Source organism: Pezoporus flaviventris, unplaced genomic scaffold (assembly GCF_033815535.1).
Source record: "Pezoporus flaviventris isolate CSIRO_AGI_PZ_B2104156 unplaced genomic scaffold, CSIRO_AGI_Pfla_v1 ptg000089l, whole genome shotgun sequence".
Classification (NCBI taxonomy): Eukaryota; Metazoa; Chordata; class Aves; order Psittaciformes; family Psittacidae; genus Pezoporus; species Pezoporus flaviventris.
Genome location: NW_026892637.1, coordinates 443,446 through 466,794, shown reverse-complemented (window position 1 = coordinate 466,794; position 23,349 = coordinate 443,446). Strand labels below are relative to the sequence as shown.

The 23,349-nt window shown below is 37.3% G+C and overlaps 1 protein-coding gene and 1 long non-coding RNA gene across 5 annotated transcripts in view; one reads left to right on the top strand and one right to left on the bottom strand.

Annotated features, from left to right (window-relative positions):
* The window catches only part of RNF180 (ring finger protein 180), a 72,543-nt gene extending 55,043 nt beyond the window's left edge, over nucleotides 1–17,500 (top strand). For all 3 annotated transcript variants that reach the window (XM_061475710.1, XM_061475709.1, XM_061475711.1), the window contains exon 7: nucleotides 14,290–17,500. In XM_061475710.1, the coding sequence (XP_061331694.1) occupies nucleotides 14,290–14,495 (206 nt within the window). In that variant the 3' untranslated portion in view covers nucleotides 14,496–17,500. The remainder of the gene's footprint in view (nucleotides 1–14,289) is intronic.
* Nucleotides 1,671–21,524, bottom strand: LOC133280776 (uncharacterized). 2 transcript variants are annotated; one of them, XR_009747284.1, is made up of 4 exons: nucleotides 21,393–21,524; nucleotides 20,999–21,105; nucleotides 20,131–20,193; nucleotides 1,671–1,770 (listed from the first exon to the last, which is right to left on the bottom strand). It is a non-coding gene; the product is annotated as an uncharacterized LOC133280776 (long non-coding RNA). The 2 variants fall into 2 exon arrangements; XR_009747285.1 differs by lacking the exon at nucleotides 1,671–1,770 and adding an exon at nucleotides 19,567–19,719.
* Nucleotides 21,525–23,349: the final 1,825 nt, after the last annotated feature.

Genomic DNA, 23,349 nt, shown 5'->3' with positions numbered 1-23,349 from the left:
ACAGAAGGTTCGCAAACTAAGAGTAAATCTCCAAAAATAATATGATACAGGATATGTGGCCTAAAAGAAGTGATAAAGATATTTAAATTGAAAATATGATACGTAATTTGATAGTGACTTTGGTGTCATGAAGTACAAAATTAAAAAGCAGACCAAGACAGTACACTGGGCCTGAGAGAGTTATTTCAAATGCTTTTGCATAGATCTGATGTAGAAATACATTGAAGAGACCAGAGACACAGGATGCAGTATTCAAGATAGTGATGCTAATGTCGTAAAAGGGTGCTGGCTGCCTGCATTTTGAGAAAGCTTGTGAGGTATGCCTGAATATAAGTATGCAGCTAGGTGTTCAGAAAGAGAGAGGGATCATGAAACCTTGGAGTTACAGGCCTTGATATCTAATTCAAGATGTAGGTATTCCTAAGCTAATAGGAAATTCCCTCCAACTGGTTTTATGCTAATGTTTTTATTTAAAATGCAATGACTACATTGAAAGTGGGAAAGCCTATTTAGAAATAATTTGTTTTAAAGGCTTAATCTAGAAAACATTCCCCTAGTGTTGCATACAATGAAGTCTGTACTAGTTCTTTACTGATCTCATCTCTGTAGTGGCTTAATAAAAAGCTGTTGATTTCTGCATCAGTCAAGGATTGCAAGATAGTGTTTTCAACACCTGCTAGTACCAGTGGAAATTCCCACTACCTCAGTAGGTTGCATCTACCATGTCCTTTTATCTAATCATTCTTAATAGAAAGGGGCGCTCCATTTCCTAAATGTTGGGTTGTTTGAAGAAATGTTATAAAAGCTTTTAATAACACTTGTTAATACATTTTTATATCTGTCTTTAAAATTGAGGTACAACACTTTAAAATCTGCTTTATTCAAGATTCTTGTTATCATGATTTCAGTTAGATAGGCAATAAAGGAAAGATGTTAACATCTGTGAAAATTTACAGCTACAGCATTACATCAGCTATGTTTTAAGTTCATAGTTCTCTGTTTAAAAAAATGATTATACTGGATTTCAAGTTTCTGATGATGTGACCTATCAAGAAAAGAAACAAAATAGGTGTTACTGAAAATAGCAGGTGCAGCATTCATTTTAGCTCTAAAGTGTGATGCTGGACTATAAGAAGTCTCTCAGAATAATCCTTGTATCAAGCTATTTTTTCCCCGAGTCCATCCTTCCTTACTGCACTTTTTTCTTTCTGTTAATTTCCTTACTTCCTCATTTCTGTAAGTTGCTTGTTGCTTTGACATACTACTCAAGACTTCAGCTGTGGGACCATGCAATGCTTCTTCACCAGAAGGCTTTCATTTTTTAGCCAGATCCATCAGATTTTACAGTATAGCTTGTGGAATCACAAAAAACTAATCTGCACACATGCATTTCTCACAAGATGCATTTACAGTCTAGAGTCTTCACAGTAAGTGAATTTTCTGCCTCAAGGAGACACACATTACTCAGAAGCGTTGTCTTTGAGCATCTCTTATGCTTATAGTACACTAAAACTGAAAACACAGAATCTAAGTACTGCTGGTTGAGTGTGTCTTAGGTCAACTGCACTGATGGCAACTTTGTCATTTTGCTATTTTGTCAGCACTTGTACCCATTTTCCTTGCCCACCAGTCCTTTCAGCTCCAACAGGTCACTGGTAAAAAACACAAGACTGATTTCTTGATTCAGAGGCCCCTTCTGTCCCCTGGTGCAGCTGTGCTCCAGCTGTCCTTCAGTCCTTCATTTCTGCACCTCACCAAGCAGAAGTGAATCTGAAAGAAAAATGAAATAAAATAGAAGGGGAACTTTAAGGTACAAAGGTCAGCGCCACAGATGTGTCTTAAGCTTCAGCCCTAACAGCACTGCCACTTTTTGTCCCTGCTGTTTTGCCAGCAGTGTTCTACAAATTATTGTGTATCAATAGCCTTGTGTCTTGGGTTCGTCTGTAACAGTTATTTTTCTTCTTCTTAGCAGCTGGTGCAGGACACCTTGTTTATCTTTTAAGCTATTTTGCAGAGGCAGCTTTAGAGACTTCTTCAGACCCACAGTCCCATTGGAAAGGATATTTTATAGCCTTTTCCAAGTCCTGAAGACCACATCCAGGGCTAGGCTGTGTAGGAGAATGATGCAACTCACTCTTACAAATCATGGCTGCTCAGTCATCACTATTGGTTCATCAGTGCATTGAAGGGAACCAAATTCTAGCTAATCTGATTGTGTCATCAGGATTGTTTGTTTCCATCTAACCATGATATTAGAAGACAGTTGTACCAGGAATATTGATAGCTATAATTATGCAAACAAGGATTGTGATAGAATGGCTATGTCAAAAAAGCATACTGTATCATTTCCGCATTTATTTCTCAACATGGCCTTAAATGAATATTGGACTGACATCCTTAGTTCTACTTAGGGAGCCAAGTGTTCATACTGGCTTGAAAAGCAAATTAAGAACATTAGAGACCTCTTACAAAGCCGTGGTCCAACAGCTGTACTGGAGGGACTCAAATGAACTTGAAGGGGAATTAGAGGTATCATCCTTTTCACCTTGCAGCTTACAAATTCCTCAAGACTTTTAAGAAGGTTCTTTTCTGAAGATGCTTGAGAAAACATAGCTGTGTTCATGATAAGAGATAAAGTCCGATCATCCATTAATAGCTAGTTAAAAGATACCAAACAAAGGATGGAAATAAGTGATTCATTTTTCTCACTGGAGAGACATTAGAAGTCTAGTCCTAGATGGATATATGGTACAGTTTGTACTATCCAGCATATTTGTTACTAGAAATGGAGGACATAACATTTGCTTACATTACTGAAATATTTGGGAAAATAAAAATGAAAGCCAGGTTCAAGCAGTAGCAGAAGACTGAGTGATCTTTAGCAATGTTTACATTAGTTTTGTTTCATAGAAAAAGGAGGTAGTAAACTGGATGGGTACAAAGAAGATAAATAAGAACGTAATTTTTAAATTACTTCCAGTTGAATAATATGTAAATAAACTAGAATGCTTCAGCCAAAACAAGAGATGACGAAAGAGGAGTGATAATAGAGGTAATTAAAATCATGAGAGTCATGGCAGAAATGAATGGGCTGTTGTTATTCAATGTCTTATAGTAAAAGAACTAGAGGACAGTAAATAAAATTATCATTAACCCAGAGCATGGCTTCAAATAGTGGCAGTTTCTTGGGAGAAAGTGGAGTAAAGAGTATTAAAATCAATAATACCACACCTGCCTGTGAAGATTCTTGAGCTGCAAGTCCCTGGGAACTGAGAGAGAATACCAGGGAGGTATTGCAATATGCTTGGTCTGTTCTTATGTTCTTTCCTCATCACTCACCAATTTGTCAGTTTGACCTTGTCAGGAAAAGAATGAGAGTGTAAGTAAACCTTTAGCCTACCCTTACTATGCCTATTGTTATGAGATATCCTACAATTTTATGGCAATGGTGTCTTCTATTACAGTTTTAACTTAGGCGGTGTAAAAGGTATGCATTTATCAAGTAAGGTTATATAAATATTTATTATTTACCCTCTAAAGACAACTGAGAATAATACATAGTCGTAGTTATACCACTGTGGGTAAACTGAATTGCTAGATTTTTGAAGTGGTAGTCTTTCATCACAGCATCCGTTTAGAGCATAAAATATCTCTTTATCATTATTTTTCATGTTTTGTGTAAGATTCTGCTGAGACTATTTCAGGTTACGACAGGTGTCTTTGAGCAAGTGGAAGCAAAGATGCCTTCTGTCTTCATCACTGGCAGGAGTTAGCAAGTATCTTTCTATACACTTCTAGCGGAAGTGAGGAATAATCCTTGCCAGCTCTGAAAATAGAATGGCAAAAAGATTGTGGCCACTGAGCACTGGTAAGTAAAATTGGTTGTATTCCTAATTAGCTGTGAACTAATTATGTTCAGTAAGGATATTAGCAGACGTGCTTCCCTAGCATACTCCTCCACTCCACTTAGCACTGAAATGCACTGCGTAGGAGAGCAGCTTGTACTGAAGTAGCCCTAAAGAGTCAGTTTTACTGGTGTGAACACGTCGTTACTTGGAAGTTCAGTTTGCGTGGTGTTTAGTCCTTTGATTTGATGCCTCATAGAAATCCCATTTGCTATAAGAATAACAAATAATTCTTGGCTAAGAATGAATTGTAAAGATATCATTTGGCTTCATCACTATAGATGAGTTAATAGAGAAGTAAGTAGGACAAATGTGTATATTGTTTCAGAGGCCTACCATGCCTATGATTTCTGTTTCATACATCTCTACCTGCAGCACAGGGACCCACACCATTCCAAAATTTGGATATGAACACAAGTTCAGTTTGATCCTAAAGCATTTATTGGGTAGAAAACTCCTAAGATAATCAAGAAGCATATGGTAGTTGCATAGCATAATTATAAAAAGTGAGGCAACATTTTGGGGGCAATGTAGAGTTTTGGAAACCCCTAAAAGTGGAAAAAAAACCTGGAATTTTAATTTGATGGACAAAAGATGAAGCATGAAAGTACTCAAGATGACATGTGAGAATAGTAAGCAAGAAAAGGTAATAGTATTTTTATTAGATCAGAGCCATATTAAGTATACCTGCTCAAAGAAACAAGAGATGAGCAAAGAGCAAAGTCTAGAGACCTTTGGTGACTATCTTAGGTGAGTAGGTAAAGGTGGATGTTTGAAATGGCGTCACAAAAAGTTAGAGTTAACCACCATAACACATTTGATGAAGGATTAAAGGAAGGATTTTTTAACAGTTCATAAACTTACTTTTTAAAATTTAAATAACTTCTTTCTTAATAGCCTTTGAAGTAACTTTACTTTGGGAAAATTTATCTTTAATTTTCAGTTGAACATATATGAAGGCTTTTCAGACAGCTTTTTCTGTAAAACCTTGGTCAGCACCCCAAACACTGCACCAGCAAATTTTCAGTTCAGAAAAAAGGTGCCAGCTTGCTCAAGACATAGTCTTGCACTTCGTATTTTTTTGTTCCTGGGAGGAATTAATATTTCTTTTGTTTGCTCAGATGAGAAGTAGGGTTGGCATTCACTAAAGCTGAATGTGAATTTGTTCGAGGACAATGGCATGACTCCAAGATAGGTCATTCACCAGTTTCTCTGGGGGAATTAAGGGAGGCATGTTGCCAGACAGCTCAACTTGCAAATAAACCAAATGCTTTGTGTATTCGTATATGAAAAAGGTACACACAGCCTTCTCTTACAGAGTGGTGTGGTGGGGCCCTGAAATGTCCATCCTGTCTGTTGCCCCTAACCTTTTCTGTCAGACAGACCCTGATTTAATACAAGTAGAGACAATTCATAAATTTATTTTTAAGAAAGTATTTACATTACTGTTATCTTACAGTTTTCCACTAAAACTGGCTTAAAAGATTAAAGCTTTAAACACTGAAGAACTTACAGACAGCAGTGTATAGCATAACTCTGCAAAGTTTTATTAAATAACCTTTAGTGTTAATATTATTTTTTAGCAAAATATAGCAAACTTGCAAGCCAAGAAATACATTATCTAGAGCAAATTGAACAGTATGCCAAGTAGCATTCACATTAGAGACATCAGTACGAGATCCTTTTTAATTCTATTTCGTACTTATTCGGTCATTTTGAGCTATTGTATTAAGCCTACCTATAATATCAGTAGATTTTGCCTCTCCTTACTTTATACAGTAGCAGTCCAAATAAATGAAGCCTGAAGAGATTAAGTGTTTAGGGAGGAGTTATAGGGAAGACTGAAACTAGAGGGCAGTGATGCCATTACAGCAATGATGCAAAAAGTTAGATGCTCTTATGAGGATAACTTAGCAAGAGTTGGTGACAGCTTAAATGTAGTATTTGATCATCTGGAAAGATAAAATATGTAAAGAAAACATAAACTTGCAACATGATTTTTAGAAATGTTCAGTGATTAAAAGTAACAACAGAAGAGGTTGTTGATGGTGAATAGAGACCATTAGATTTACTGAAGAGACAGAAGAAGAGACATGGAAAATAGATAAAAATTAGTAAGAAAATTCACAGAGTGAAAATATTCTTAATACTTTTTAAAATTTGTTTTTCCTGTAAACTATTGATGCCCGTACCATGGAAATCAGATTCTTTAGGTTGATGCTTGAGATTCTCTCATTCTTGTTGTCTGCACTATCATAGCAAGGAGTGAAGTTGTCCAAAGGTTAAATTCACTGTTACGATAGAGTTTATCTACTCTTTATGTGAACAAAAGTGATTACAGATCCCCATCTTAAGAAAAATATATGAAAATTGCTGTAACTATAATATGTATGTCATCAATATACAAATTAACTTACCTTTAAAATTAAAGAAAGCTACTTACAGTCTAGAACGTATGAAAACTGTACATTTAGATCCATTACATGATCTTACATGGAGACCATGAAGCTTCATTTCCTGTTGCAAATAGAACAAGGGGTGATGGTTTTAAACTAAAAGAGGGGAGATTCAAGCTGGATGTGAGAAAGAATTTTTTACAATGAGCATGGTAAAACACTGGAACAGGTTGCCCAGAGAGGTGGTGGATGCACCATCCCTGGAGACATTCAAGGCCAGGCTGGATGTGGATCTGGGCAACTTGATCTAGTTGAAGATGTCCCTGGTAATTGCAGGGGGAGGGGGGGGGGGGTTTGGACTAACTGATGTTTGAGGGTCCCTTCCAACCCAAACTACTCTATGATTCTATGATACCAGCAGCAAAACTCTATGGATCACAGTCACAACAGGTATGGTGAAAGAGAGGTCAGTTAAAGAAGCCAATGTTTTATTTATTCACAGAGCTAGTTTGCACCCTGAAAAACAAAGACACACATTTCAATTGCTGTATGTTATTTTTGTTTCATCTGTATATTTTTTTATTTCATTACTCTTCATTGAATTTTGAAGTAAAGTGGTTTTAAAGTAAGAAAGAGAGTAGGTTTTGCTATAACTCATTTTTTACAGCTGTAATATGGTGTCCTGCCTGTTTTGTACTTCGTGTGTTATGGTTTAGTGGAGAAAAGAAAAAACAGACAAATAATTCACTTGGGTTACTTAAAAAAATAAATAAATCTGCTTGCAGACTGGCTTCATGGCTTCCACAGATGAAAGACATTTACATTGTGAAATGTGAGATTGTTTATTCCTGGTTTACTATGTATCCCAGCACGTAAACTAGCCAATTAGCTTGTATTTGTGACTATTGATAATTATAGAATAATCATCACAGATGTTTGGACAGAGTATGTTTTCTAAACTCATTTAGCCTTCCCACAGTCCTCTTGCTTCTTGATTCTTCCAGGGAAATAAACATCCCAAGACAGAAAACACAAGTTTTTCTAGTTTTGTTTTGAATTTATGATAGGGAGTGGGCACAAGTGATCATTGAATATTGCTCATAAAATTGGTAATAAATTTCATATTTAATAAATGAAAATGTTAGTTATACAAAATGCTCAATGTAAAATGCATATGCTGGTGTTAGTATTTTGTCATTCATTTTTAAAGCTTTTTGTTGTTTTCTTTTCAAATAATGTGAGTCGTTGATAGTTTATAGAATCATAGAATCATAGGATGGTTTGAGTTGGAAGCAAACTTAAAGATCACTAGTTCCAAACCCCTCTGCTATGGGCAGGGACACCTTCCATTAGACCAGGTTGCGCAAAGCCCCGTCCGAGCTGGCCTTGAACCCTTCTAGGAATGGCGCAGCCACAGCTTCTCTGAGCAGCCTGTTCCAGTGTCTCACCACCCTTCCAGCAAAGAATTTCTTCCAAATGAGTAATCTCTTTCAGTGTAAAACCATTCCCCCTTGTCCTATCTCTACAAGCCCTTTCCAGAATTCTTGTAGGCTCACTTAAGGTACTGGAAGCTGTCTAAGGTCTCCCCTGAGCCTTCTGTTCTCCAGACTGAACAAGTCCAACTCTCTCAGCCTGTATTCGTAGGAGAGGTGCTCCAGCCCTCGGAGCATCTTCTTGGCATCCTCTGCACTTGTGCAAGGAGCTCCATGTACTTCTGTGTTGGGGCCACAGAGCTGGACACAGTGATCCAGGTGGGGTCTCATGAGAGCAGGGCAGAGGGGCAGGATCACCTCCTTCAACCTGCTGGTCAGACTTCCTTTGATGAAGCCCACAGTACAGTTGGTTTCTGGGTTGCAAGTGAACAGCGATGGTTCACGCTGAGCTTCTTGTAACTCAGTATCTCCAAGTCCTTCCTCTGAGGACTGCCTTAAATACAGTCTCTGCCCAGCCTGTAGTTGTACTTGTGATTGTCCTGACACAGGTGTAGGACCTTGCACTTCACTTCGTTTAACTTTGTGAGGTTTGCACAGGCCCACCTCTCAAGCATGTCAGGGTCCCTCTGAATGACATCCCTTCTCTCCAACATATCAACTGAATCACACAGCTTGGTGTCATCAGCAAACTTGCTGAGGGCGCAGTCATTCCCACTGTCCATGTTGCTGACAAGATGTTGAGCAAGAGCAGTCCCACCACCGCCCCCTGAGGAGCATCAGTCATCACCAATATCCATTTGAATGTCAAGCCATTCACTTAAATATCAAGCTGTTCACTTGAATGAAGAACTCTCTGAGTGCAACCATCAAGCCAATTCCTTATCTGCCAAGTGTTCCCTCCATCAAATCAATGTCTCTCCAGTTTAGAGACACGGATGTCATGTGAGACAAATACCTTGCACAAGCCCAAATATGGTATCAGTCGCTCTTCCCTTATCCACCAATGTCATGACCCCTTCAAAGAAAGCCACCAAATTTGTTAGGCACAATTTGCCCTTAGTGTTGTCTGTCACCAGCCACCTCCTTATTGCCTCTGTGCCTTCACATAAGTTTCCAGGAGGACCTGACCTGTGATCTTGCAGATACTGAGGTGAGACTGCCTGGCCTGTAGTTCCCCAGCCTTCCTTTTTTTCCCTTTTAAAAAAGAGGGTTATGTTTCCCCTTTTCCAGTCAGTGGGGACTTCACCAGACTGCCATGACTTCTCAAATATGATAGATAATGACATCCACCAGTTCCCTCAGGAGTGATGGATGCATCTGTTCAGCCCCCATGGGCTTGTGCACCTTCAGGTTCCTTAGATGGTCTCAAATCTAACCTGCTATAAGAGGTGGTTCTTCATTCTCCCAGTCCCTGTCCTTGTCTTCTGTGACTTGGGCAGTATGGCTAGAGCTCCTGCTGATGAAGACATGCAAAAAACTTCAATTATAAATAATCTGTACAGAAATCCAATGAGCCGTACTTGAAAAATATCACATCTTCATTTCCTGCCCAGAGTAAAATTGTCAAATCTTCTTGTCAAGTGTAAATATTGTAATTGTGATTGAAAGAAATTTGGTTTATTTCACAAAGAAAATAGTGAATATAAAAATGGTTTTAGATAAGATTATGTCCAGTTTAAGTACATTTTACATCTAGCTGTTCTACAGCCCAACTGCTAGTATGAAAGTAGGACATGGATTCTGGGGTGGAAAAGGAATGGAGAGAGATTTAGGCCACCATATAAGTTTAGTCAAGTATGGATGTAGTGTGCCGGCAGCCAGCGGGAGCCCACGGTGAAATCAGAAGGGCAAGAGCAGAGAAATATTCAAAGAGCAGGATAAGTGAGAGGAAAGTAGAAAGGAGTAGGATAGCAAGGAAGTTTTGGTAAGATGATTGGACTTCACAGTGAGAAAAGCCTTGAAAGGTGATGTTAGAAGCTTTAGCATAGGAAATCTGGAGGTTCTGGTGTGCATTCTGGGGCAAAAGGAGTTTGGAATTTGAGGGCTTTCTCTAGGAAAAAAATGAGATTTTGACTTCTGAAACAGTAAGGGTGTAGAGCTGATGTAGGTGTAGAGCTGATGTATCTGAGGCAGGAGGGCAGAGAGGTTCAAGCTTTTCATGTGGGAGCAGGAGAAATGCTAAAACTCTAGACCTGAGAAGGATGGTGATTGGCTTCAGTGGCCTTGTTTTGGGGAAGGAACTGGATGCTCTGCAGACTTAGGTTTGGTGGAGGGCTTGAGGCTGAGTTAGAGCTTTGGACATGAAATCAGGAGTCAACGGGACATGCTTGCAGGCATTCACACAGGCTAAGTGCCATCATCCCATAAACATCTCTAGCAATACATGCTTTTGTCTTTTTTTGGAAATACAGATCTCACAGCTAATTTTAACTAGGAAATCTTGTAATTTAGCTATTAGCATAACCAGAACGTGATGCCGCATGATGAGCATATGGGAGAAGGCTGGTGTTTAAGCAAGAAGTTTTGGGGTGATACCTTATTTGTGAAAGCATTATAAAAACAATGTATCCTTGAAAAAAGTACATCATGCTGTGAAAATTTGACCCATTTCTCCATACCATCATCAGGTCTGCGGATGACAGCAAAGTGGAGGACTAGTTGGTAGACTTAGTGGCAGGGCTACTAGTCAGAGATCAAGACAGGTTGGAGAAATGTGCTAAAACAGTAAAGAAGGTGTTTCAATACATAAAAGTCCCTTTCAGCAGCATGCATAAACAGACCAAGGTAAAGGATGGAAAATGATATAAAAGACTATCTAGCAAATGACATTGAATTGTTGTTGGAATCCCACAAGAGTCTGCGTAGGTCAGAACATTCATATGTGTTTTGAAAAAGTGATACATACACAGCTTGATGAAGTTTATTGGCGATACTGAATTATTCAGTTCACTGATTATAGTAAATATGAACTTGCCAGCTGACAGTTCTTTTGATCAGCAGCCTCAAGGAGATAAGAGAATCCACTTTCATCAGGCCTGCAAAGGACAATAAATTGAATGACAGGTTGATAAACTTAGCAGCAGTTGTCACTTATAGAAACTTAGGCAGGCCAGAGAAATGTGCTGAAAGGAACCTTGTGAAATTCAACAAGGGCAGTGCCAAGTCCTACACCTGGGAAGGAAGAGGCCCTGGCAATGAGACAGCCTGGGCACTGACAGCCTGGGGAGCAGCTCTGTGGAAAGGACCTGAACATCCTGATGGAGAGCAAGCTGCACGTGAAGTGGCAGCGTGTCCTGGCAGCAAAGGCAGCCAACAGCATCCTGGACTTTATGAACAGGAGCATGACGTATGAATAGCAGTAGATGAGGAAAATTTTCATCCACTGCTACTCAGCAGACAACTAAAATACTGCAATTTTGCCCTTTCCCCCTCCTCCCCTCCACCCTAATACAGGAAAGGTGTCAGTAAATTGGGTAAATTGAAGCAGGTTTAAATTGAGTAAATTTATGAAGGTTTAGTAAATGGACATCAGGATGCTCAGGGTCTTGGAGCACCTAACCTATGAGGAGAGGCAGAGGGAACTGGCTTGTTCAGTCGGGAGAAGGGTAGGCTTTGGGGAGGATCTCCAGGCAGCCTTACCACATGTATAAGGAGACCGCCAAAAGGAGAGACCAGCTATTCACAATGGTGTGTGGCAGGAGGATGAGAGATAATGGATATGAGAGGTTCAGGCTCAAAGTAAGAAAAACGCTCTCACTGTGAGGGCAGTCAAGTGGTGGAGCAGATGCCCACAGAGGCTATGCAATCTTCACAATACATAATATTGACTATGACGAGCTGTAAATGTAGCTACTGCCACTTAGGAAAAGAGGTCTGGGTAATGCTGTGATTAGTTTTCTGAAAGCATTCAATGCACAGCCAAAAGGTAAGCAGGAATTATTAGGATCATAGCAAAATGGAAAACATTATGTCATTGTCTAGATTTGTGGTGATACCACATCTCCAATTTTGAATATAATTTTCATTACATCATCTCAGAGAAGGATAAAGCAGGGTAAAGGATAATGTGGAAAAGATGATCTGAAGTATGGAAGCTTTTTCGTACAAAGGAAATTTACAAGTTTTTTCTTTGAAAAGGATATTGCAGAAAACAGCTGAAAGAGGTCTGTAAAATTATGAATGGCATAAAGATGTTTTATGAAAGATTGTTGGCTATCTCTCAGAGGCATTCTTGCATTAGCAGTTATATCAGCCATTGTAGATAGGGCAAAGGAATTGGTGCTGAGGGCCAGATGCCCACATTTGGATTTTAGAGAACAAGGGCAAGTGAACTTCAAGTCCCAAGGGCTGAATGCCCATTAGTGGTTGAAGTGTATTACTGGAATGTATAAGAGCTCTTGGAGCTTATCTTCTGGTTTAGTTTCCCCTGAAAGAAAATAATTTTTTTTGTTCTAAGACTTCTCCACCAAAGGACACAAAGCTCAGCCAGTGGAGGCAATGAGATCTGGTTCAGAAGCGTGCAGAGTCACATGTATGGAAAGAAAATCTTATCAATGCCTTTTTAAGACACTGTTCTGAGCAGAGATTCCAAATCACTAGTATCCTAAGTTGATGGTTGCTGCAAGCGCACATATGGGAAGGCGTCAGCCTGTCCTTGCCTTTTTTCTTGTCTTTCAGTAGCTCTCTCTGTTACAGCTCGTAATCAGAAAGAAGAGACTGTGTCAAAATGACCTTGGTACATCTTAATTACCTAAGAACACTTGTTTTAGCATAATTTAATTTTACATGAGCACTTACAATGTAAATGGTTGTTATAGCTTGCATATTATTCATTTGGGCACATTTTTACAGTAAAATTTTCCATCTCTGATATTCCTTAGCAAAATAGCAAAATGAGGTCAGTCCATTTACAATATTGGGAGAATATCTTTGATTGTTTGTACTTTTATTTTGAGTATTGCTAGTACCTCAGCAGGAGGTTGCTGAAACTTTGGCAGGGACGCATATAACAGATGTGCCTGTTGATGCTTTGGTGAAAATCCTTTTTGATTTGCATGCTTTGGTGGGTATAAAAGTGTGACTTGAACACAACATTGCTTTTGTTATCTAGTAACAAGTTTCCACTAACAGCCTGCCAGACTGCTGGCACTGTGCATGCATATTCATGTGATTGGAGTGGAAGTTCTTGCTCAGAATATAGCGACATAGCCATGCACAAAAAAGTTTAGTAAAATTTGTTTTAACAAATACATGCCCATGTAGAAAGCATTTAGGGACTGTGTTCATCAAATGTGATAGGGTTTCTTTTTAAAAAAGGAGTAAATATATTAGAAGTAATTTGAAGCTCCCTCAGCTCTTCTGTTTCATAGTGCAAACCACTATTCCATGTTTTGAGGAACTCTACAACTCTTAGTTGTTATCCACAGATGGCTAGAATCACATGTAAAGACATGGCTTATTTCCACTCTAGCTGGAGAGAGAGAGACATTTGGAGGTATTTTTCATGTCAGAATTTATTAAAGATGGTAGTCGCAGTATGGACCATAGAGTCTGCAGTAATATTTATGTATGATCATACAGGGTTTCTAAATCTGATACTTGGTTTCAGTACTGTACAAAAGTTTGGTAATATACTTCAGTTCTTCTTTTTGTTAGCCTCTGTTGAGTCCTGGAATTCAGTTCACATAATAATTCTACTGTTGACATTTTCAGCTGAAGCTTAATCAATTTACAGATGGTAAAAAAGACACTATTTCAGCCACAGAATATAAATATATATGTAGTAGCTTTACTCACACTCAGGGAAGCCACAGGGATTACATATGGTATAGTAAGCAGTTGCTGACTGTATAAATACCTTTAATACAGCACCAACAATATTTCTGTGGCTTTCTGTATGAAGAGCAATTAGAGAATAGCTGGTTTCCTAAACTGAAAATGCTCTTCTTCAGTGTATAATAATTACATTACAGAGTCTAATCTGTCATAAACTCAGTGCAGGTTTGCTTAAGGTGAGTTGCAGATATACAAATCAGGGGTAATACTTGCCCAAATCCTCTAGAAGGCGACGACTAACAAGTTAAAACTAATGTAGCTACATGTTTCCATAATTCTCTGATTATCCCTTTTGATCCAAAAGCAGCCTCTAGCATTTTGTTTTATATCTACATTAAGTATAGAAATAAATAAAAAGAAAGCACAGATAGCAATATTGACGCAGACCCCCCAGAGAGTATAATATACACTAATATTCATTCATGTGTAAAAGGCACAGTTAATGACACGCATTAGTATCATTCATATCATAAAACGTAATGCCACTTGCAAATTAAATTTAAAAAATAGAACGTAATAAATAAATCTAGGTTTCTAATTCATAATAATGCTTTAAAAGTGTTAGAAAAGAAATTAAGAAAAATAACAGGTTTGAAATTGATGTAAGTTTTGAAATTAGCATTTTTGAAGTAAATTCAGTCTTGGCAGGGTTAACTTTTTTTTTTTATCAGTCTCATTGCTTTTATACAGAATTTTATCTTCCAGTTTGTTTTTTGTCAGGTTTCCAAAGACGTTCAGATACTGTAACAAGGAGGCATTTCCCACATGCTGCTCACAGAATGGACTACATGGACTTCGAGGATGATAGCCGTGTATGGCGGTTTGATATGGACATGGTGATAATCTACATTTATTCAGTCAACTGGGTAATAGGATTTATTGTTTTCTGTTTTCTTTGTTATTTCTTTTTCCCTTTTAGTCTGTAATAATCACAGCTATGGAAAAAAGCAGTCATGTGAACCACAATAATGTGAATAGAAAAAACTTGAAGAAGGCAAATGCTTGATACTGCATTTTTGTCATTCAGAACTGTAATAGACTGCATCAAGTATTCTGTGAGGCTATTTGATACTTGTGCTATGTGTGACAAAGTACTTGAGTTTGGTTGCAAGTATAATGTGAATTCTAGATAGTACTTAATTTAGTGGGAGTTTTGCCTCAATTTTGGTGGAAACAGGGTTTACCCCTAATGTATAAAAGAATTACTCTGTAGAAATATGGAATACTGTTCTTAGGGGGATTCTGTCTACTGCAAAAGAATATGATCCATAGAGTCATTTTGGGGTTTGACTTTATGTTGACACACTTTGCTCGCTCATCGATGCTTCAATTCCTCATACATCAAAGCAATAAATATGCTTCCCATTTATAGTCAGATCTTTAGGGAGCAGGGAATTATAAGCAGTGCTGGACCATGCATTAACAGACATTTATGACAGCTATTTCAATAGCCCAGATCCTGACGATTGATAGACCTGTCAGCACTCTACTGTGGAAATATGCTGTACTCAGTGCCTGCAATTTTGAGCCTATTAACCAAAAAAGAAGTGATTCTGCACATTGTACTGACAGTTTATATTTCAGCAAATGGCAATCAGAAGGAATCAAACAACCCCAAGTCCTACACATTAAAGGGACCATTTTTGTGCAGGTTTCCAGAGTAGCACTGCACCTTTTCTTACCCATCCAGATGAATGTGTGTGGATCCAGCAAGACAGCTAATGGAGGACAAGCAGCAGGCCTCCTGGCTATGATGATGTGAGGCACTAACCCAGTAAATATTGGAGAAAGGAGCGTTCTCCAGTGTAAGAGATCAGTACCATTATTGAATTGCTGTAACTATTTGGGGATACTCTCAAGTGTGGGCTCACCAGGACTATGCATCTCCAGGGAGATCACATAAGAGGACACAGTATTTATTTGCACCTTTCATGTGAAACAATTCTAAAGCACTTTATAGTTACTCTATATAGAGATTGCTGAGATACAGTAACAAACTGCAGCCAGATCAGCAATCATTCTATACTTGCTGCTTTACACAGTATTTCAAATGAAAGTGAAAGAGCATCTATTAAATGATAAAAAGGACATTAGAAACTATTGTGGGAATAAGGTGCTAAAACATAGTACTAGAGGCTTACTTTTCAGGAAGGTACAAGGCTATTTTTATTTCTAAGGGCATGACCCTACAAAGTACAATGTGGTTTCATCTTGAAAAGCATGTGAGTATATGTATGTATCTGGTATGAGGATTTGTGTGGGAGACCTGTGGTTTTTCAGTAGGTGGTGTACTCCCCTGTTCTAGCAGAGAACAAGGAGAAATGTGTTGTGGAAGGTGCCATCTGCCAAATGTGATGGAATGAATTTGGGGATTTTATTAAGCATGTACTTATGCTTCTTTACTGGAGCAAGGCCAATATGGTCAATCTCTTATAGGCTATAAAGGGATTAGGACCAGCAACTTTTCACTTAACCTGAAAAACAGCAGTAAATCAGCTACTAATATTTAGTTTTACTACAGGCTGCATAAAATAATCTCTTTGAGAATATATGTATCAAATTAAAAATTACAAGTCTAACTATGCTAATTAGACTAAATAATTCTTGGCATCTTTTTAAATATGTGTGAATTTACAGATATATAACAATTGAAATTCACCATCACCACATAGTCATGTTTGTGACAGTAATGCATTTTCTGTAATTACAGTATTATCTAGTTACTTTGTCTCTATCTAAAGATGATTGTCTCTATTACTGGTGGCATTAGGCATAACATTTTAAAAGCTTTAAGATTGCATTAGAGCATTCGGTGATTTTCCCTCTATGTTGATACAAACAAGTCTTTTAAAAGCTAGGGGTTTTAGGTCATAGGCTAATGTTTGCTTCATGCATATGTGTAGGTTTGTATGCTGAAATATTATCAATAATTTTAAACACCTTTCTTATATATGCCAGGACTGGGATTTTAACTGCAGTTTTCATTTGTCTCTCTAATTTTATGAATTTACTGCTCCTGTCTCAGCAAAGAGAAGGACTGATTCACCTGTTAAGTTGAAATTGCTTCTACCTTTGATATCAGAAAATGCTAAAATAAAAATAAAAACGTCATGAAAAATTAATTTAGCTGACATAGTCTGAAATTCCAGTAACAATGTAATTTAAAATTATTTAACCAGGATGTCTGATAAAACAGTATCCTTCAGTAAAATATTCTAAAATATATTGAGACATAAGAAACATAATATAGGTACTAACTAATTAGATAAGAGTTACTCAAATAATTTTTAACAGCACATTACTATGGTTTTATTTTGAAAAAGGCAACAAAGGAGAGTAAAAAGTCCAATGTAATATTGGCCCCTTTTGTACAGGAAGAATTGATGACACAGTGGCTACATTTTCCTAAATTTAATAGGTGTGACAATTTTGTATGGCATTTCTAACTCTGTAACTCTGCTTTCTTCAAAGCCTAAACAATAAACTGTTACTTGGACTATATTGTTTTATTTTATATTGATTTTCCAAGAGATAATTAATTTTAAAAGATTACAAATGTACATAATGAAGACTTGCAACTCTGGGAGACAACCTCCATGGGAAAAAAAAAGCATAGAGTGGGTTGTACTTTTTTTTTCTTTATTGCTTTTTTGAGATACATACTTTTGTAAAAATACAGTAACAATTTGAAGGCTTAGATCTGTTTTTTCTTGAAGTCTGCCTGTAATATACTGTCAGTATCTGTGGGAACAAGAGCAGATCTTTTGTAAGCAATTTTCTGGTTAAATTGATCCTGCTCTGATCTGCTTGTCTTTCTTATCTACAATACTATTAAAATGTTTGCAATAAAATTTGAGTTGTTTGTAGTATTTTGCAGTCATTTCACTAGATTTTGTGTGGTGGAATTAAGCTTTAATATTTTTTTCAATCAGTGCCTTGTTTGTTACCCTGTGTGTTCTTTACCTGCTTGGGGTGCAGCTACGGTTTGCTGAATTTTTTACTACTGTGATTAACTCTTTTCATACTAGCGGCCTTTCATTTGTTTCAGTACTTCCCAGGAAACAGTCAGCTTCTGTCAGAAATCATCTAAAGTCTGGGTTTTGTAGAGGTAAACGTTTGAATTCAAATTTCCAAAAACACTTCCTAATTTTGGGTGCCTCTATTTGCATTCCCAGCATGAAGCCTTCCTTCTAGAGGGGCCTGATGCAGAACTGAAAATCAACTTTCTCCAAAATAGTTCTTTAGGACTTCTTATGTTGGGAACCAAAGGATGATAGAAGTTAAATACACCTGCTTATGATGGACTTCAGCAGTGATCCAAATCTGAGCAGAATCTATAAGAACCATAATTGTAAGGTTCTAGATTAACCCTAAAATGTAATATTTAATTTAGGATATTTAGCTTTTTGCTTGATTATATTTTTACACAGTGATTTCTTATTTTTAAAAAATACAGTGTTCCTAAAAAAAAGGCTGAAGTATGCATATTTCATATTTTGGTTCTCTAAAATCTATAGGACAGACTTCATCTGTGATATGCACTGGAGAAAATGTGCTGAATAAACTGAAAAATCTAATCTGAGGAATGTTTTTGGGCAGGTCAGCAGATTGACACTGTAGAACAAAAATCTCAGGGATCACTTCTCAAGGAAAAGCTGTCAGCGGGCCAGAGTTAAGTACAAAACATGTGGCTTTATCTTGCCGTTTGAATGCTACACAGGACACTTTCTACTTACTTGGATACACAGCCTCCACTGGCACTTCAGCATCAGCTTTTATCCTCTACACCCAGGTGGCCCATACAAGTCATTGGAAGTTATCCAGAGGATCTGATGGCAGACATTGATTTTCCTTTTTTTCTTTATTAAAACATTCCTGAATATTGACAGTTTTATCCAGTTTTTTTGATTGAATTGTGACTGCTGAACTCTACCCAAGGGAGACAAGATGATGTGCTATTATTTTTCATTACTTTTTGCCCTTTGGGACTGATCTTCCATTTCAGTCAGTTGATGCACTGAGACATGTATGACATACTACCCTGAAACTCTGAACAGGATTTTTTCAAAATTCAAATATATCTGTAAGCACTTCCTTTAATATTGTAGCAGCAGTCAGTATCCTGTGTGCACTTAACTAAGTAGGTTTTGAGTTGGAAAGATATTCTAGACTCAGTACTACAGCATATCCTAACCCAATACTCCTCAGGCATTCGTCAGCAATGTTGCCTTACATCAACAACATTATTAATGTCTGTTCTACTATATAAGATTTGGAAAGACTCCTTCAGCTTCATGTCCTCAACATCTCAGTACTAATTAACAAGTGAAATAAAACTGTTCCCATGATTTCTAGTTTCATGTTATACAAGTGATACGTATCACGATGATACTGTATTGGTGATGGCTTGTTTGAAGTTAGTTTCATTTTAGGATGAAAAAGCTGCATTAACTATATTTGGGATTTTTACTAGATATAATTGATAATAATGTATTCCATTTTCCATCAAACATTTTCAACATTCAGTTGAAATATTTCTACATTTCCAGAAATGCATTAAAATGTAATCAGGCAATCACTTAAAATATACTCCACATGTAATCTTTTATCCTCAAACAAGACGATGAAACAGAAAAAATAAATGCAACCAATAAAAAGATTATGGTAAGTCATTTGATACTGATACAGCATTAAAAATTCATTATTTAAAATAATTTTTACTGTCATTAAAAAAAGTATTAAAATGCTAATTATGTAATGTACTCCAGTGTTTCTGAGATGGTCAATGAAATTCACACTGAGTAGAAGGGAAGTCTTATGTAGCCTTTCTGTATTATCTGTATAAAATGGAAAATGCTAGCTATTTACATAAAAATCTAGATTACCATCCTGTTCAATGAAAAGTGAAAAATGATACTTTAAGGAATCCTATGTAATCCAAATCTCCCTAACATAATCTGCGGTTTGGGGGTATTAACTCTTCTTATAATTAGGTTGCTACCCAAGGAATATTGTTTAGACTTGCAATCAAAGTGTGAAAATAACTGAAATGCACAAAACTCTGTCCTAAATCCATGCAGATTATAAATCCTTGGGGAGGTACATAAATCCAGAACTCATTGCCAGTCATAGCATGGCATCTGATAGTGCCTGAAAGATAACACGTTCCAATTAGAAACATATGAGGAAAGAATGTGTTTGCCTTGCAGATGGCTCTAGCTAGCTAATGTATGCATTTCAGCTGTCAGAAGTTAAACTAGTTCTAAAATAATTTGAATTAGACTTCAGGGAAGGAAGAATATGCTAATTTTCTTTTATATCTTTCCAAGCAGAGAATGTTTGCAAAAAGTTAATGTACAGGCAATTTATAGACCTGTCTTGTTCTATCTTAAAGAACCGGACCCCTCTTTTTATCTTTTTAAGGAATTCTGAATTAAATGAACATAGGAGTTAATAATTAGCTATATGGTTGTGGATTTTTCCAATGTATATAGTGCAGTTTTACTTGAACAGCAATTACATGACCTACAAAATTATCTGATAGTTTTGTATTATACTCACCTAGGAATTAAGGCTCCGAAACTCATTTTTATTTGTCATCTGGATTGTCACTTGAATTCTAAACTACAAAAAAAGACATGATGGAATTAAATTACCATGCTACGCTGGTAGTTTTCTTTAATTCTGCTTAAGATGGGAATATAGTGTAATGATAATAATAGCATAAAGTCAAGATACCCCTTCTTTGCCTATCTATTATTCCTAAAATGCCTTATTTCAGTGTGATTTACAGGTCAAATTCTCATCATTTTTGATTTCTAAAGCCTAGTTCTTCAGAACTTCCATTTTCCATGCAGATTCTAGTAGCAGCAATGCTCAATGTGAAAAGCACTTAGAGCTTTTTAAGTGAAAGGCACTTTTACAGGAACAAGATGACATCTAAATGCAAGTACTACAGGTTATCCAACAGGTTAGTGCATGTTTTGGCAACAGTAACTATATTATCATTATTACCATAATTTAAATCAAATGACAGCCAAATTGCACATGCATGTCTTGCATAGATGCTAACAATTCTTCACTGATTTAAAGAAAAAAAAAAATGAAGCTGGTTTAGCATGTACTGCTTCACAGGAAGTTTAATATTAGACGTTTTTCAGCATTTGTGTGTGACACACTGATCAAAAGGAGATTTCTGGAACTAGTCTCCAAGTACTGCTTACCTAAGTACCATGAGCAGGAAAAGGGGAAAATGTCTAAACCTTTAAGTAGTGCAGATAGCAAATTGGTTCAGGCAACAAAATATAAAACACAATGTAATTTATTAACATTTATCTGAGTCTTTTTACTTACAGGAAAGATGAGTTTATTTAACATCTAAGCTTTTTAACAAATATAGTTAAACCAATCCAGTAGTTATTGCACAAACCTGAGTCAAGATCATCAGTGATCAGCAATGTGATCACAGCAGTCATTCAACATTTTTTGTACAAAAGGATGCTGCTAAAGACTGTTGAACTCTCTCTCTGAAAAACACTATAAGCATATTTCAGCATTATTTTGTAAAAACAGCACAAATGTAATAGATGACTGAAAAAAAAAAAATGTATCGAAATGACTGACATTTTAGCCAGTAATAATGAAGGACTTGGAGGAGAAAATGTCAAGTTGTAGAAAAGAGAGTCTTCCAAACAGGTAAGGTTGAAGTTCTGAGGCAGCAATGAAAGTTGTCCACCAGCCTCTTGTTTATAACCTGGCGTTACAGACAAATCCATTCTCTCACTAGGCCTTTTTCTGTACCCACTGCAACAGCCATGCTACACCTGAAATTGCCGTGCTCTGCTCCCCTTGTAGTGCAGGAATCCTCACACAGACTAGAGCCAGCACGGTTGGCTGCATGCACTACCACTTGGCATGAGAAGTCATACAGATGGCAGGAAGCATGGTCAGATGACACTGCGAACTGCCCATACACTGCTGGAACAGGCTCTTGGTGACTGTTAAAAACATGGAAAATGAGTGACTGCACCTCTCCAAATATTTCTTCTGGATTCCTAGGAAGGAACTGTAATGTAGAATGAATTAGGCCTATATTCTCCAAAGGCCCTGAACACCTAAGACCCCTTAGAACAACAGTATCTGTTACGTATAATGATACATGTGCTTATCACTGATCATGGTAGTTTTTTTCTACAGATCAGTTACCAGAGTGCTTCCAGGAAAAGGGTTTAAACATATGATCCTAGAACCAAAATTCCCCTTGTTGATAGCAACTGCCCTAAGGACTGGGTGATAACATAGGCATGTGAGAGGGCAACACTTTACTGTCAAGTGAAATAAGGCTACTATATTACAGTTGGACTTAATGATCTTAAACATCTTATCCAACCTAAATGAGTCTATGATTGTATCTGAAGTTGCACACATTATTAAGTGCAGAAGATGGAGTTTCTAAGTTTCTGTTTCACAGAAACTGAATCTTCAAGTTGCATGCTTTAGCTGGGGGTACATGGGTGAAGGGGAAAAGGGGCAAATGCTGGTCTTGGATACACCTTTTATGTTTTAGTTTTTCTCCCAGTCACTATATGACATTCTGAATCCCATTACCTTGCACTTAGCCTTTTCTAGATAGAGGGAATTCTATTCAGTTTCAAATTTCAGTTCCCTTGGTAAGTGTCTAACTTGAAAATTTGTTAGAGTAAATCCAGAGGAGGCTACAAAGGTGCTCAGAGGGCTGGAGATCCTCTCTTAGGAGCACAGGCTAAGAAAGCTGGACTTGTTCAGCCTGAAGAGAAGGCTCCTGGGAGCCTTAGAGCAGCTTCCAGTGCCTAAAGGGGGTCTACAAGAAATCTAGAGAGGGACCTCTTGAAAGGATATGTAGGGACAGGACAAGGGGCAATGACTTTAAACTGGGAGAGGGTAGGTTTAGTTTATATATTAGGAAGAAATTCACTAATGTGACGGTGGTGAGGCACTGGCACAAGTTGCCCAGGGGAGCTGTGACTGCCCCATCCCTGGCAGTGTTCAAGGCCAGGTTTTCCCTGGCTTCAAGCAATCTGGTCTAGTGGAAGGTGTCCCTGTCCATGGTGGGGAGGTTGCAACTAGGTGATGCTTGAGGTCCCTTCCAACCAAAATGTTCTATGATTCTATGATCTATGATGTATTGGAATAAATGTTTTCCCTTTCTATGTTAATTTATACTGTTTATCTAAGCATACACCTGCAGTCATTACTGTGACTTAAGTATTATTATGAGCGTGCTAGTTATTTTTTATTGGAAACCAGCAGATTTCTCATTTACTTTTATATTGGTAAATATATTGCTAATTTAATATTATAAAAAAATGTATACATACTACTACTTTCAAGTAGTGCAATCAATAATACCTATGGAAGAATAGGAAAAATTGATTAATAAAGCCATTAGCAGAAGTCAGTTACTAAATAACTGAACATTTGTTTCTCAAGTTTTTAAAAACCTTTTACAAAAACAAGTATGTTTCTGTTGTCAGATAATGGATGAGTACAAAATATATACACATCTCAAATAAATGTTTATAATAATGAAACTTTTCAACTTTACTGTAAAGAAAATGCAAAATAACACTTAACATAATTATGCTGAATGTTCATTAAGAACTTGCTGTTTGACCTTACCAGTTTATAAGAGATGCAGTTTTTAGGTACTGTGTTAGGCTTGATGCTGTTTATCACATTCAGTCAGAGACAGAGCTGCTGCAGTCCTTGATGAGAGCCATGGGAACATGTGCAGAACCTCCT